Source organism: Magnolia sinica, chromosome 16 (genome assembly GCF_029962835.1).
Source record: "Magnolia sinica isolate HGM2019 chromosome 16, MsV1, whole genome shotgun sequence".
Classification (NCBI taxonomy): Eukaryota; Viridiplantae; Streptophyta; class Magnoliopsida; order Magnoliales; family Magnoliaceae; genus Magnolia; species Magnolia sinica.
Window position 1 is genome coordinate 67,847,433 of NC_080588.1, and position 16,939 is coordinate 67,864,371.

Genomic DNA, 16,939 nt, shown 5'->3' on the forward strand with positions numbered 1-16,939 from the left:
GATTCTCACTTGTATGAATCTTCTCCAGAGCAATTGATTCATCTTTCAGTAACGAACATATGAAGTGATATCTGATGGCAATATGCTTGGTCCTTAGATGAAAAGCTGAATTCTCAGCCAAGTGTATTACACTTTGACTGTCACTATACAGCTTGCAATCTGCTAGCTTCTTACCTAACTCTTTCATGAAACCTTACATCCACACCATCTCCTTACACGCTTCTGTAACTGCAACATATTCTTCTTTCGTCGTACTAATAGATACTATCTTCTGTAACTGAGAGACCTAACTGACTGCAATACTACCCAGAGTAAAGATATCTTCGGCTGTCGATATCTCCTGCCAAATCTGAATCTACATAGCCTTGTAGCTTAATTTCCGATCCACTATAGCACAACCCTACATCTTTAGTATCTACCAGGTATTTAAGGATTCACTTCACAGCTTCCTAATGTTCCTTCCTGGGGTTGTTCATGAACCTGCTAACAACTCCCACTGCTTAAATAATGTTTGGCCTCGTGCTCACCATAGCATACATGAGACTCCCAATAGCTAACGTGTATGGGACTTTAGTCATGTAGTCATATTCCTCATGTGTCTTTGTACCTTACTCCTTAGATAGCTTGAAGTGGTTGGCTAATGGAGTGCTAACCAGTTTAACACCTCCCATATTGAATCGATTAAATACCTTGGCTATGTACTCTGCATGTGACAAAACTAATTTCTTATTTTTTCGGTCACGCTTTATTCTCATGCCTAGGATTTGTTTTGCAGCTCCTAAATCTTTTATAGAAAATTCTCTAAACATTGTCTTTTGAGATCTACGATGTCCTTCATGCTTGAACTTGCCACAAGCATATCATCAATGTACAGAAGAAGGATGATGTACGACATATCAAACTTCTTCAAATAACAATAGTGGTCTGGATGACATCTCCTGAAACTGTTTCCTGACCTGAAACTGTCGAACTTCTTGTACCACTACCTCGGGGCCTTCTTCATGCCATATAGACTCTTTTTCAGTCTGCACACCTTGTTCTCCTTTCCTGGTGCCTATCAGCTGATGTATGTATATCTCTTCTCCAAGGTCCCCATGAAGAAAGGCTGTCTTAACATTTAACTGCTCTAGATGTAAGTCCTCCGTAGCCACTATACTCAAGACCATGCGAATCGTAGACATTTTCGCCACAGGTGAAAATATTTCAGTGAAATTGATACCTGCCTTTTGTTGAAACCTTTTCATAACCAATCTGACCTTGTGCCGTTTCGAACCATCATACTCTTCCTTCAGTCTGTAAACCCACTTGTTATGAAGATCTTTCTTACCCTTAGGTAGAGTGACTAACTCCCATGTACGATTAGACTTAAGAGACTCCATCTCATCATCCATGGCCTGCTCCTACTTAACTCATGTATCTGACTGTAACGCCTCTTTAAAATACTCTGGCTCACCATTATCTGTCAGTAGTAGATAATGTAAGGAGGGTGAGTATCAGACCATGGGTCTCCTCTCCCGAGTAGACCTCCTCACAACCTGTGTTTGTGGCTCTGTCTCATAATGCTCCTGTGCATGATCATCCTATGGTGCTGTAACACCCGTGTCCACTAACTTTTCCAACTCTACGAATTCTTTCTCCTCGGCCTTATTTTCCTACACACTGTCCTTATGTATTACATTTTCATTGAAGACTACATCTTTGCTTCTGATGATTTTTCTGTTTTCTGCATCCCAAAACCTGTAGCCAAAATCATGTTACCCATAGCCTATAAACGTGTACCTCTTGGACTTCACATCCATCTTGTTTCTGTATTCTGCATCAATGTGAATGTATGAAGTGCAACCGAACACTCTTAGATGTGCGAGGTTCACTTCTTTCCCAGTTCACATTTCTTCTAGTAGTCCACTATCTAATGGTGCTGAGGGACTTCTATTAATGAGATATGCAGCAGTATTCACAGCATCTGCCTAAAAGATCTTAGGCAACCATGCATGTAACCTCATGCTCCTGGCGCGTTAAAGGATGGTCCTATTAATGCGCTTAGCCACACCATTTTGTTACAGTGTCCCTGGAATCATTTTTTGATATTTGATTCCATTTACTGCATAATACTCCTCAAATTTCTTATCACAATACTCTCCCTCATTATCAGATCTGAGACATTTTACTATTTTACCTGTCTCGTTTTCTACCATAACTTTCCATTTCTAAAATACATCAAATACATCAGATCTATGCTTTAAGAAATAAACTCACAGTTTTTTACTAGCATCATTAATAAAAGAAACAAAATAACATGAGCTACCAAGAGATGATACCTGTACCGGTCCCCACACATCGGTGTTTACAAGCTCCAACAGATGCGTCTTTGGAGCGCGTACTGTCTTCTTAAAACCTACCCTCTTCTGCTTACCATATACGCAGTCCTCGCAGAATTTCAAGTCAATAGACTTCAGCCCTAGTACCTTCCCTTTTGACAATAACACTTTCATCCCTTTCTCACTTATGTCCCAACCTTTGATGCCATAACTACCCATTCACTCCAGTTGATGCGTCTGCGAGTGAACTATAGGATCTTGAAGTCACGTATAAAGTACCTTCCTTCTTGCCTCGAGATATCACCAAGGCACCTTTTATGATCTTCCAGGAATTACTGGTGAATGTTGTCACATAACTGGTATTGGCCAACTGCCCCACTGAGATCAAGTTCTGTCTCAAACTCGGTACATGTCTGATATCCTTCAATTTCAAAGTTGTTCCATCTTTCTGACTTATATAAACGTCTCCCTTTCCAACGATACTGCATGGTTCATCATCACTTAGGTAGACTCTCCCGAAGTCTCCTGACACATAATCACGCAGAACTTCCTTACACCAAGTGGCATGAAACGAAGCACTCGAGTTTATGACCCAAGACTCATTCCTCACATCAAGAGATAAGATTAACGCCTCTGTGTCACTCTCCTCAGATAGATTCATTGAATCATTCCTACCTTGAGAGCTTCATTCTTGTTTCTTGAGCGCCATACAATCACGTTTGATGTGCCCCTTCTTCCCGTAATGCCAACACTGGTTTTTGTCTTTCAGTCCCTTGGACTTCTTCCTCGACGTAGAACGTCCGTGTTTATCGCCTTCTTTATTCAGCGATCTTCCTCTTCCTAGCTTCAACGTTTAGAGCATTCCTTGAATCCTCTGAAACTTCTGATGTATTTTTTCTAGATTCTTCGCTGAGAATTAGACTGGCCACATCATCAAATTTCAGCTTTGTTGACCCTGAAGAATTGATCACAGCAATCACTAAACCATTCCAACTGTCTGACAAACTGGACAAGATCAATAACGTCCTGACCTCATCCTCAAAAATAATGCCAACGGATTTTAACTGGCTCGTGACTATACTGAACTCGTTTAGATGTTCAGCCACGCTCCCACCATCTGACATCTTCATATTGAATAGTTGTTTCATAAGATGAACCTTTTCGGACGCTGAGGGTTTTTCATACATCGTCGCTAGGACTTCCATTAATTCTTTTGTAGTTTTCAACTTAGATATATTGAAGGCGACGCTCTTAGACAGAGAGTTAGATCGTTCTTAAAGTCTTCTGATCTAATGAAAATTATTCATCATCTGCCATCTTTTCTGGTTTCTTTTTTTTTTGCTCCTAGAGGAATATAGAGGTCCTTCTGATACATAAAATCCTCCATCTGCATCTTCCACAAGGTAAAGTTTGAACCATCAAACTTCTCAATTCTAGTCTTCACTTCTTCCGTCATCGCTCCCAATAGAACTAAACCAATAACTTTGATACCAGTTGTTGTGCAGCATGCCAACAACGCAGTGAACCGAGATCCAATCTCCGGTCTCACCCACAAATGATAAACAAGAAGAAATATAAACTAAAAAAGAATCAAAGCAATCCAAATAAACCACAAGACAAGATATACGTTGAAAAACTACAAACTAGGGTATAAAAAAAATCATGGATGTAAACTTCCACTATGAAAAAAAATGAAGATTACAAGGCAATATACTAACCTCTCCCTTGGAAGTACAGAGAAAATCCTTTGCCCACACATTGGAATAACTCTTATTATACCTAGAAAAGCCCTAGGAACCCCTATTTATAGTTTAGGCAACTCCCCTTTCGCACCCTTGCGAAAACCGACTCAAAAATCTACAGTTTGCATCAAATCTGGAAACAAATCTGCGTGACCTCGACTGGTCGAGCAGGGGCCTCGACTAGTCGAGCACCTTGAAACCAGAAAACCTATGCTTGCTGGACTTTGAGTCGAGCAGTCCTCGACTGGTCGAGTGGGCCACTCGACTGGTCGAGCAGGGCACTCGATTGGTCGAGTACCCCTAGATGTGGCTCCACATCTCAACAATACGCTCAGTTCATATGTTTTGTGAGCTCATTTTAGGACTTTAGGTAAAAAGTGAGGAGGTTCCAATACTCAAGTGAGCCACACCAAAGGAAAAGGTTGGTAAGGAAATTCCTACAGTTGAAACCTACGAGGGGAGGGGTCGACAATGATGTTTACATGCCATCCATAACGTTTATAACGCCATTCCTACTGTGATGAACTGAAAACACAAATATTAGCTTAATTCAGAACTTCTGTATCCCCACGAATATTTCAATTGTGGACGTCCAATCCTTAATATTTTAGGCCACTTGAGTATTTGATGTGGCACATTTTTTGTCACGTCCTAAGATAAGCTAAAAAATGGATAGACGGGATGGATTTCTCACAAACATCACGGTGGCCCCGCTTCCGTTCTCAGCGAAGTAACTTCAGGAAATCCATCTCCAGTTATTTTGTCAAAAATGTAAAAGGCGAGATATCACCTATGCCACGTGTGGCCCGCATGTACATGAGCTTTATAGCACACGTGTGCGCGCTACTAGTTACTTTACTAGACAATTCTTTAATTTTTAATCGTCCACTGGTCGCATGATGAAACAAACTAAAATTCGTTTCCATAGAACCTTTAATATTGCACAAATAATTTTTTAAGTTTAATTTGACTTAATTATAAGCCAGGTATACAATTTTATAAGTGCATGTGTATCATCCACAGCACTGGCCCGAGTATTAAAGCTTCTGGTAAGAAAGTTCGAATTGGACATGGAATGGATATATACGTTGGCTAATTCCACACGGGAATGGATCGTACGCACCTACATAATTCATGCGTGCAGATATGAAAAGCTATAAAGATCTGAGTTGTTCATAAAGCTGGGAATAATACAGGGACAGATACTCCCAAATTTTATTTCCAGCCGTTTGTTGGTTCGACATGCTTTTGTCAAGCCGAATTGTCAAATGGATTGACTTTTTTGTCTTAAGATATACTAATGGAAAGCTCATATCACATACTCATGTATCACATAATGGCCACTTGAGAGCTTGTGTGCAGATGTGTACACTTTCGCACGCGTATGGAATTAGCAAACTACATTATTTTTGTGGGGAAATGTGATTTACCATTATGCTAGAAGTACTTGTTTTCCAGACCTGAAGAACTAACTTTTTCCTTGGTAAATAGCCTGATATCCTTCAATTTTATTTATTTATTTATTTTTATTTTTTTCTGGAAGAAGAAATTTCATTGCATGGGCCTAAACAAATTACAAAGAGCCAATTCCGGCGGGGAACAGAGGCCGGAACTTGGACCATCTATCATATACTATACATGGGGAAGGATAGAGTGTTCTCTAATGGCCCTTAAACCAGTTTTATCCAGGAGAACCTGGCCTTCAATAATCCGGGGCAAGGAGGAGATATCTAGGAATATCCTATTGGTTTGCGATTTGCTCCCGATTTTGACCAAACTGTCTGTCGGGCAGTTAGCTTCTCTCAGGACATGAGTGATACGAAACGAGCCCCGGCCGATGAGCATTTTAATTCTGGTCAGCTAGTAAGACCATTTCCAGGAGGGAGCACAATTCATCTTTAAATAGTTCACCACCCAGCTGGAGACAGATTCCAAGATCACATTAGGAAGCCCAAAATCCAAACAGATTTTAATACCATAGTAAATAGCCCTCAATTCTGCCATATTGTTAGAGGCTTCCCCATAGCCACTGACGAAGGTGAAAACCAGATTTCCAAGGTGGTCACGGCAAATTCCACCTCCACCAGCGGGGTCGGGACTTGAGATAGCAGAACCGTCTGATATCCTTCAATTGTTTTGAGTATTCATGCTCGTCTTCACATATCTTGTTCTAAATCCAGCTATTTTAATATTTGGATTGATAAGGTGTTTAGTTAAATTCAAGTTGAATGACTCTAGTACACCTAGTATATATACCCACACATGCATGCATAAAATCCCACCATTTGTTGCTCGTGTGGATGCATGTTCGAATTAAATAGAAATACATTAGCCTGTTTGATTTTCCATGATGCACGTAAATTATGGTAAATAAGTAATTATTACTTTTTCGTTTGGTTTGAAAATGTAAGAGTAATTTCACCTCAAATATCTATATGAAAATGTTTCCTTAAATCTGTGGGCCCCACCGTAATGTATATGATATATCTGTACCATCCATCTATTTTATTAAAACATTTTGGGCATGAACTGAAAAATGAGGCAGATTCAATACTCAAATGGCTCACACGAAAGCAAACAATAGTCTTAATTCGTCCATCATTGAAAGTTGTTTCCTTCATTGGGCTCCACATTGTGGTTTTTTTATCATCTAACATGTTAGTAGGGTCACACATACATGGATAAAGGGAAAACACAAATATCAGCTTGATCCAAAACTTTTAAAGGCCCAAGAAGTTTTTAAATGTAGGCGTTTGATTCCCGCTGTTTCCTGTGGTGTGGTCGACTGGCATAACAAATGAACAGTGTGGATAAGTCCCATAAGCACGATGGGCCCCACATTAATTTTGTAAATTTCTTAATTTTAGTGTTAAAAAAGTAAATTGCCACATCTGCATTGGCAAAGATGCGGTAATTACCTCGGTAAATAATCAAACAGGCCGTAACTCGAATGGCGTGGTGCACTTAATAATCTAACTCAAACTCAATCTGGTGGAGCTTCCATTGCCGAAGGTGGACGGCCTACCTAAAGGCGCTGTGGCCACTGTCGATATCCTCCATGGAAGTGACGAGTACTTAAAGAAGGCCTTCGATCTCTCCTACGTACCCCACCTTCAAGCAGTTCATTACCGAAGAATCGCCGGACTGGATAGTCCATGACGTCTTCCCAAGTTGGGTGGGCAATGTTGCAAGTGAATTCAAAGTACCTTGTGTCTTCTTCTCTATTTATTCAGCTACCGTGATTGCATTCTTTGGGCCGATCAAAGACGGCCTAAGGAAAATGTGGCCATCACCAGAAAGCCTGGCGTCCCCGCCTGAGTGGTTTGAACTCGATTCGTCCGTTGCTGTTCCGTCCCATGAGACCGCTGGCTTCTACCGTGGGATTTTCAGCCCAGATGCATCCGGCTTCTCGATTTTGGATCGTTTGGTGCTAGCACTCCAACGGTGTTCTGCAATGGCAATTCGGAGTTGCAATGAGTTCCAAGTGGAGTCCTTGGGCTTACTCAAGAAATTGCACAAGAGACCGGTCATTCCAATTGGATTACTTCCACCAACGCCACTAGAGAAGAGAGAAACGACCGACCCCAAGTGGGTAAACACACTCCAATGGCTCGATGAACAACCCACCAGATCGGTGCTGTTCGTTTGCTTCGGGAGTGAGTGTAAATTGAAAAGAGATCAAGTGTTTGAGATTGCCCATGGCGTTCAACTATCCAATTTGCCATTTATATGGGCCCTCAGTACTCCCATATGGGCAACCAACGACATCGTTACCCTTCCGCCGGGATTCGAGAGCCAGATTGGCAGTCGTGGGTCGTCTATATGGGTTGGGCCCCTCAGTTGGAGATACTGGCCCACCCTTCCATCGGCGGATCTTTGTTTCACTCTGGGTGGGCGTCCACCATCGAGACCATCCATTATGGGCATGCTCTAATCATCTTGCCACTTGCGAATGTCCATTCATTGGATGCGAAGATGTTGGTGGACAAGGGTCTGGCTATAAAAGTTGAGATAAACGAAGATGGGTCCTTCCACAGGGATGCAGTCGTGCGGTCGCTGAGGCGGGCCACGGTCAAAGAGGATGGAGAAAGATTTAGGCTTAAATCGATAGAAACGAAGGCCATTTTCAGTGATCAGACACTCCATCAAAACTATATGAATGAATTTATCAACTTCCTCAAAAGCTCCAACTGATCTGAAATAAAATGTAAAGATGTGGCTGTTAGCATTCCGAATCTTTATATGATATGATTTGTATTCTTAGGGAACTTTCCCATTGAGTGTGAAATTCGTTCTGTAGGATCATGGTTGCTCTAATACAGCCGTTGATCTTATGGCCCCATCATTGGTGAATAATGGGGGCTGGATATTGGCCTTTTTCCATCATGGTGGGTGGATCCCTGGCTATGAGGCCCACCTTGATGTACGTGCCTTACATCCACACTTTCCATCCGTTGATCATTCTGGTGGCCGACAGTCTTGGTGGATCTCTTGTGCCCCACATGTGGAGAATACAGCGGGGAGGGATATTTGCTACTTTCGGTATTCAAACACTTCACCTTTCACTTCGATGCCATGTTAGACCCCACGGTCTTTAAAAGCTCACCACTTTTTCTAAAAGCTTGCTGTTCGAGGATGTGTATTAATACATATAAAGGATCTTTAACACTAGAACACCACATGACATATGTGCCATTGTACATTTTCAAGTATCCACATGTGTCACATGTGCTTATCTAGAGCATGCATATGACTACTGAAAATCATTTCCAAACAAAATCTTGCCATGGCATGTGCTGTTGCCCATCTACGGCATCCAACGTGCTATATTGCTAATTTAGCATGTTGTTGCTCAAATCTTATCGATCCCACATTACCTCTTATGAGCTTACCTGCAAATGAATGAAGAATAAGAAGACACGTACTAGGGGCGCCAATTGTGGCTAGGGACCCTCTTGATGCCTAAGTCATGGGTATGAACTCACAATATATATAATAGAATCGAGATAGTTGTGTGTACATTTCTCTTGAACATGGTGATGTATTTATAGGTTAGTCAGGTAATTTGCATATCCGAGTAGATTTGTTAGATATGTTGGAGAGGCTTATACAAGAGTTACAATCTGTTCTCGAATATTTCTCCAATTATGCCTCGATTGGCATGATCTTTAGTTGAGACTTCACTAAGGAATCCCGTCCATATATGGTGCATGATTCTCTCTAGACATTTTCTTTCTCAGCTTGAGGTCAAGGTCAGTATCCAACCTTGAGATTGAGGTCGAGGTCATCGTTTGAAGTCAAGGTCAAGGTCGGTATCCAGGGTCGAGATCGGTGCTTGTAGTCGAGATCTGTAGGTTTGCTGATGAGTCTTATTTCCAAATCGGTTTAATTGTTTCAGCTTGGTCACTGAGTCTCTCTGCTCAACTCATTTTTTTATGGGGTTTTCCTCCTCAGTTCAGGGGAGAGACAGTGCAGCGGGTTGAAATTTTAAAGTGTTTTACCGCCCTGCTTCGACCTGTCGAGTGGTCTGCTCGACCGGTCGTGGGTGGTGCTCAACCAGTCGAGTGGGGCTCGACTCAAAGTCCAGCGACCATTTGATGTTTTTCTCCAAGGTGCTCGACTAGTCATGGGTGGTGCTCGACCAGTCGAGCTTATGCAGATTTGAGTCTAGATCTTATGCAGACTGTGGAAATCTGAGGCCTTTCACAACAGGATGCGGAAGGAAGTTTCCTAAATTATAAATAGGAGTCCCTAGGGCTTTTCTAGGGTATGAAAAAAAGAATATAAGAGAGTTTCCTAAAGCTTTGCAAGGGTTTGCTAAAGGGTTTAAGGCTATCAAAGGTGTGAGAGAAAGAGAGAAAGAAAGAGAGAAAGCTTGTGGAATGGAGGTTATGCTTGTAGAGGTGATTTACTATGCAATCGACATCTTAACGCTTCTATGTCCTCATGATCAGTGAGATCTTTCTGTTTTTTATTTTATTTTCTTACTGTTTATCCGCTCCTGCGTGAGTGATGAAGGTTTGATCATAGCACAGTATGCTTGTGATTGGTTGTAATGTTCTGCTTGATAGTGGATTATTGATTTGAATGAGGTCTCGTTATTTTTACCTCTTTGAGGGTTTTTCACTTAAAAATCTCTTGTGTGGTGTGGTTTATGCTTTGATTTATTTCATTACTTTATTATCTCATAATTCTGGTTTATCTTGGGAGGCTAGATCCTAAGGTTTTATGCAAGGCCCCTAACAAAGTAGTATTAGAGCTACGTTCATTGAACGGGTAGAATCGATTTGGAATTATGGAAGGTGAATCATCAAGGATAATCAGCCTCAATGGTTCTAACTGGACCATATGGAAGGCTAAGATGGAGGACTTGCTTTATTACAAGGACTTATATTCTCCAATTTTAGGCATATCAGCAAAATCCAAGGATATGTCTGATGATGATTGAAAAAAGTTGGACCGGAAAGTGGCGGGGTTTATTAGACAATGGTTGGATGATTTTGTGTTCCACCATGTGTCTACGGAGACCTCAGCCACTAGCCTATAGCTAAAATTAGAAGGGCTGTATGAGAGGAAAATAGCCGATAATAAGATTTTTCTGATAAGGTGACTTGTGAATATCAAGTTTAAGGATAGTAGTTTTGTGGCCGAGTACATGAATAAGGTCAGCAATATAGTGAACCAACTCTCTGCTTTGAAGATGGTCCTAAATGATGAATTGCAGGCTTTGTTATTGCTTAGTTTATTGCTTAATAGTTGAGAGACATTGCTGGTGTCTCTAAGTTACTCCGCGCCAGACGGAAAGATATCCATGGAATAGGTAACTAGTTGTCTCTTCAAAGAAGGGACAATGAGGAAGTCTCAGAGGTCTACTCAGTAAGAGACCCTTATGACACAAGAATGGGGGAGAGGAAAGAACAGGAAGGGCGGGAAGGCTTGAGATAAATCAAGAGGCAATTTGAGTACTAAGAAAGATGTTGAATACTGAAATTATAGCAAGAAGGGCCACTATAGGCATGAATGTCGTAAGAATAAGAATGACAAGAAAGAAAAAAGAATTGAGAAGACAGATGAATCAGATTTTACTGCAGTTACTTCAGATGGCGATGTTGTAGTTATTCTTTCAACAGATCACGATGTACGTCTCACGTCTACGAGTCAGGACACCGACTAGGTGATAGACTCATGAGTCTCGTTTCATGTGACTCCACATAGGAATTTCTTCACAAGTTACAAGTCAAGTGACTATGAGACCGTGAAGCTGGAAAATTCTGCATATCAAAGATCGTAGGGGTCAGTGATATTTGTGTGAAGACTGATGTGGGTTGTACATTGGTTCTCGGGGATGTGATGCACATCCCAGACCTTCGCCTCAACTTGATGTCAACAGTAAGGCTGAATGATGATGGCTATGAAAGCCGGTTTGCTAGTGGGCGCTGGAAGCTCATCAAAGGTTCGTTGATCGCAGCCAGAGGAAAGAAGTGTTATACCCTATATAAGACAAGTGTCAGTGTGTGTAAGGGTGGGTTGAATGTAGCGGAAGATTCAGCTATTGACATGTGGCACAGGCGTCTAGGCCACATGAGTGAAAAAGGGCTTCAACTACTAGCGAGGAAGCGGATCCTTCCAGACGTGATAGGTATACCTCTCAAAACCTGTATTGATTGTTTATCAGGGAAACAACATAGAGTTTCATTCGTTAAAACTGCTTCTCATGTTAATAAAGTGCATGCATTAGATTTGGTTTATTCTGATGTTTGTGGTTCTATGAGGACAAAAACCTTAGGTGGGGCATTTTATTTTGTCACTTTTATAGATGATGCATCTAGGAGGAGTTAGGTTTATGCTTTGAAATCTAAGGATGAGGTCTTTGGTGTGTTTAAATTGTTTTATGCTATGGTCGAGAGAGAGAGACAGGTAGATCATTGAAGTGCATCCGCACTGACAATGGTGGTGAATACATTAGCGACTTTCATGAGTATTGTAAGTCCCTGGGTATACAGCATGAATAGACGGTTCCCAAGACCCCCCAGCATAATGGTGTCGCTGAGCGAATGAATCGCACCATTGTAGAGAGAATCAGATGCATGTTATCTCATGCGAAATTGCCCAAGACGTTCTGGGGAGAAGCAATGCTCACGGTAGTGTATTTGATAAACAGGTGTCCATCAGCCCCGTTGAATGGAGAAGTACCTGAGGAGGTGTGGACTGGACAAGATCCATCATACAATCATCTCAAGGTGTTTGGATGCACGGAATTTGTTCATGTACCAAAGGACGAGAGGTCCAAGCTTGATATGAAGATCAGGCAGTGTGTGTTCTTAGGGTACGGTGATGAAAAGTTCAGTTATAGGAAGATCAGTGCATAGAAGACATTAGCAAACCAGAGAATAACCAACTTAGTTCAAGTGAGCTAGAGGACATAGATCCGATTATTCCTCCCGTGGTGCTTGATGACGAGGGAGTATAGCAAGGTGCAGAGGACGAGGGAGTTCTTTCAACGAATGGACCAGGGGAGCAGCCCCCACTTGATCCACCTGTTGAGCTACAGGTGAGGAGGTCATCTAGGGACAGACAGTCATCCAAGAGGTACTCGCCACATGAGTATATTATGCTCATAAGTGTTATGGTTTCTAGCTCCTATTATTATCAAATTTTATAACGCCAAAACCTCTTGGAATTTGTGGCTACATATACAAGACGGTGCATCTCATGTATAAGGACAAAGGTCTTTACTTCAAGAATTTCAAATGTAAGATTACATGTTCAAGTTCAAGTACAACACCAACTCAAACTTCAATGTTAGTCATATTCAAGCCTCAAAAGTCTCAAGCTCAAGATTCATCATATGACAAGATACTAAGCTTCGTGAATTTCAAAGAACAACTATCTGCAGAAGCAAATGAAGATTTAATGTTCATATATCACTTACAAGGTATGAATGACCCTAGATTGACCATAGAGTAGGTCATTTTGAATATATAATTTAAATTGAGTCACTTTATAAGTGCATTGGCTGTTTCTCGACTAGTCTTGGACTAAGTTCGACTAGTCCTAGCACTGGCTCGACCAGTCCAAGAATTCCTTGATCTGTCCTAAGCTTGTTACTGATTTTCGAGAATTCTCGTTATTTCCTCGACTAGTCTTGGAGACTACTCGACCGGTCGTGTGAATAGTGCTCGACCTGTACTTGACCAGTCTTGCAGGCTCGACTCAAAGTCCAGCAACTAAATTGGGTCCCACATGACCAGTTGTGGACAGGACTCGACCAGTCAGGCAGACCCTATGACCAGTCGTGGAACGACCTTATCTTATCGTACCCAAATTTTCAAAAGTTTGTTGGTCCTACGACCAGTCGTACCGACCTCAGGACCAGTCGAGAGTGTGATTTATGCACCTATAAATAGAGCACGAATTTTAAAGTTTTATATTCAATTCAAGCTAAATCAATACGCTATTCTGATAGATAAGTTAGTGATATTCATAAGCTATTTAGTGCTCATTTTATATTCTTTTTAATTAACTTTTTTTGTATTTGATTTTATATTCTGCATTCCAATTTTATTTAAAAGAGGGATTGAAGTATTCCTATTTCTTAGAATTAAAATCAAATCAAGCTAGCCTAAGGTGATTAAATTTAAAATCAATTTAAAACCTAGAACCATTTCATAATTGAGTGTGGATATTGAACTTCTACATTAAACTTCTACTCCAAATTGGTTCTACCAGGCTGCATCAAAAGGAGAATATCCAAATAAGTATTTTACAGTTTTGTAAATTCATTATTTTAGTTTCATTGAGATTGTTTCAGAAAAATATCTTTGTTATGGTTTGTCTGAGGTGATTCAGAAAACTCAGAGTGTGGGTTTTTTTGAATTGTGTAAACCCACTTGAAAGACACAATTGTGGGGGTTTTAGGTGAGCCTTGAAAAACCTATTTTCATAGTGAACGCTAATATCCACTGTGTGAGGATATTGGGAGTGAAGTAGTTGTGTAGCTATTTTTCTAAACAGTTGGTGTACACACAAGTGAACCACTATAATTTCTAGTCTTGTGGTTGATTGATTATTTCTTTTTGTAGATGTTTGTAATTTCTCTTTTTGCATTTATGGAGAATGTTGTAATTTTTTTAATGCAAGTGTGGGAAGGTTATAATAACTTAGTTATTTCCTTTGCTATTTATTTGTTTATTCCTCTATATCAGTTTGAGTTTTTGATACACAGACCGTTCTAGGAATCAGGTTGTCCTACCATAAACCTTTGGTTTTTGGTGTAAGGTTGTCCTTAGAACAATATCTATATCAACCTCTCAATACTTCTACTCTTGAGGTTGTTTTTCATTTCTGCATTATGGGATTGGTTATTGCTATCAGTATTTATATTTGTTTAAATTCCGTTATTAATTTTTTAATTTGGCATAGTCCTATTCACCCCCCCCCCCCCCCTCTAGGACTTAATTGCTCGGCCTTTTCAAATGGTATCAGAGCCTAATAGCTCGTTTTAATTGTTATTTCTTTTGGATTAATTGCTTGAGCTAATCGATCTGAGCTTTGTAGATGTCAAATTTTTGATAGCTTTTCAGTCACTTAGCCTCCACCATTTGATGGCTCCAACTATGCTTATTAGAAAGCCAGAATGAGGATTTTCTTAAAATCCATGGATAAGAGCGTGGGGCAAGCCACAGTGACTAATTGGACCCCTCCTACCACTGAAGTAACTGGTACCGACGGATCCAAAACTATGAAAGTCTTACCTTATTTTTCTTAGACCACTCTTCAGAAAAGTGAGAATAGTGCCAATGCAAAAGTATTAAATGCAATCACTTGCGTACTATCACTGGATGAATTCAAAAGAATTATATCATGTGATACTGCAAAGCAAGCCTGAGATATTTTAGAAATGACTCATGAGGGAATAACAATTGTCAAGAAATCTAAAGTCCAAATCCTCACAACTAAATTTGAGGAAATACGTATGGAAGAAAGTGAAACTTTCATGGACTTCTATATAAGATTAAATGAGATTGTTAACTCTATGTAGGGTCTCGGTGATAGAATCCCAAAAAGCAAAGTCTATGTAAAGATACTATGCTCACTACCTGAACGGTTCCATTCAAATGTGACGGGGATCCAGGAACTTCGTGATGCGGATAATATGAGGGTAGAAGAATTAGTTGGTTCTTTACAGACCTATGAGTTAAACTTTAAAGCTCCTAAAAGTAAATCCATTGCCCTTAAATCTTCTAAATATTTTTCTCAAGAAAATAGTAGTAATTTTGATTTAGAAAATTCTGAAGATGATATGGCCATTTTAATTAAAAAGTTTTATAAGATTTTCAAAAGTAAAAAGAGGATTGATTTTCAAAAACCTAATGAAAAAAAAAATCTAAATCTAAAACTTAGAAATATTTAAAAGATAGTCAATGTTACAACTGTCATGAATATATGAATCTAGCAAATAAGTATCCCAAAAAGGATAAACCTAAAAAAAAGGTATGTTGGCTACTTGAGATGAATTTTCTCTAAATCAGAAGATTCTGAAACCAAGTCGGGTAATCAAGTCAAAGTGTAACACCTGGTCCATTCGGTACTATTTTTCATGCTTATAATGATTGAAGCCCTTAGCTAGACATGGATTGATCATTCATAGTACACACCCAACTGACCGGAACCCCAAGACCTTAAAACCTATCTCATATCGATCGCCCCATCGCCGCGATCGTGGAGGTACCACCCGTGTGTCGGTATGATACTCCGTTAGTGAGATACGCCGTGAAGAATAATAAGTGTATCATGTGAGCATGGCACCATGTATTTTATTCCACACATGTGCACAACACATGTCAAGCACACATGTACATGCCACACATGGGTGAGAGAATCTCTACCCATGTGTGTGATGTCACATACCCATACCTCTTCTCTCTCATGTGCATAAAAGTCAACCTTTCTCCATGCCATATACTATGCATGACATCACCACACCATGCCATCCCATGCTCCTTTAATCCACCATTAATTGCAAAGCATGAATTAAGTACCATAATCCTATCCTAAGCTAATATTAATCACAATAGCTTGACTTAACCAAAATTTTATCCATTTTTTTATAAATACCCCTTCATCCCTTAGCATTTCACCATTTTTCCATAAGAAAGAGAGAGAGAGAGAGAGAGAGAGAGAGAGGAGTGATCTTGGTGGGCCATCAACTCCATCAATCCCATACCTTTCATCCATCTCAACCATCCATCTAATTCATCAAGGTGAGTACACCCACCCTACTTATTCTTATTTTATTTTTGTTGTGTTTATGTATGGTGGAGATGATGTTAATGATGATGTGATTAATGGTGTGGATGGTGAAGATAGTATGATTGATGGTGAAGATAATTGCAATAATGATGATGATGCTATTAATGGTGTGGATGCATAGGAGAAAACATATAAAAATCAATTTATTATAGAGTTCATGTGGGACCCACTGATAGTAGGACCCACCAAAATGTTTGTATGGCATCCAAGTCATCCAACCATTGGCCCATTGAGCTGGCCAAACTCACACACACCTACACGTGTATATAAAAAAAAAGAAGAAGAGAGAGAGACGCTGCTTGCTGGTAGCAGCGTCCCATTCATTTGATTTAAAGGGGCAGGGGCTGTGGGTCCCCAACGGGCCCCACCCATGATGTATGTATTAAATCCACGCCGTCCATTCAATTTTTCAGATCATTTTAGGCGTTGAGCCAAAAAATGAAGCCAATATATTTCTCTGGTAGGCCACACCATCAAAACTCATGTGAAAACATGCTAAAACATATAGAAGTACTTTCTGGGGGGCCCACCTGAAATTTTGATGTATTTGAAACTTGGAATGACGCC

General features: G+C 40.3%; 1 protein-coding gene across 1 annotated transcript in view; it reads left to right on the plus strand.

The window, feature by feature from the left end:
- Window positions 1–8,254, plus strand: part of LOC131228914 (UDP-glycosyltransferase 91C1-like) — a 31,440-nt gene extending 23,186 nt beyond the window's left edge. Inside the window, exons 2-3 of the mRNA XM_058224751.1 lie at window positions 7,294–7,652; window positions 7,802–8,254. Of these exons, the coding sequence (XP_058080734.1) occupies window positions 7,294–7,652; window positions 7,802–8,254 (812 nt within the window). The remainder of the gene's footprint in view (window positions 1–7,293; window positions 7,653–7,801) is intronic.
- The last annotated feature ends 8,685 nt before the right edge of the window (window positions 8,255–16,939 follow it).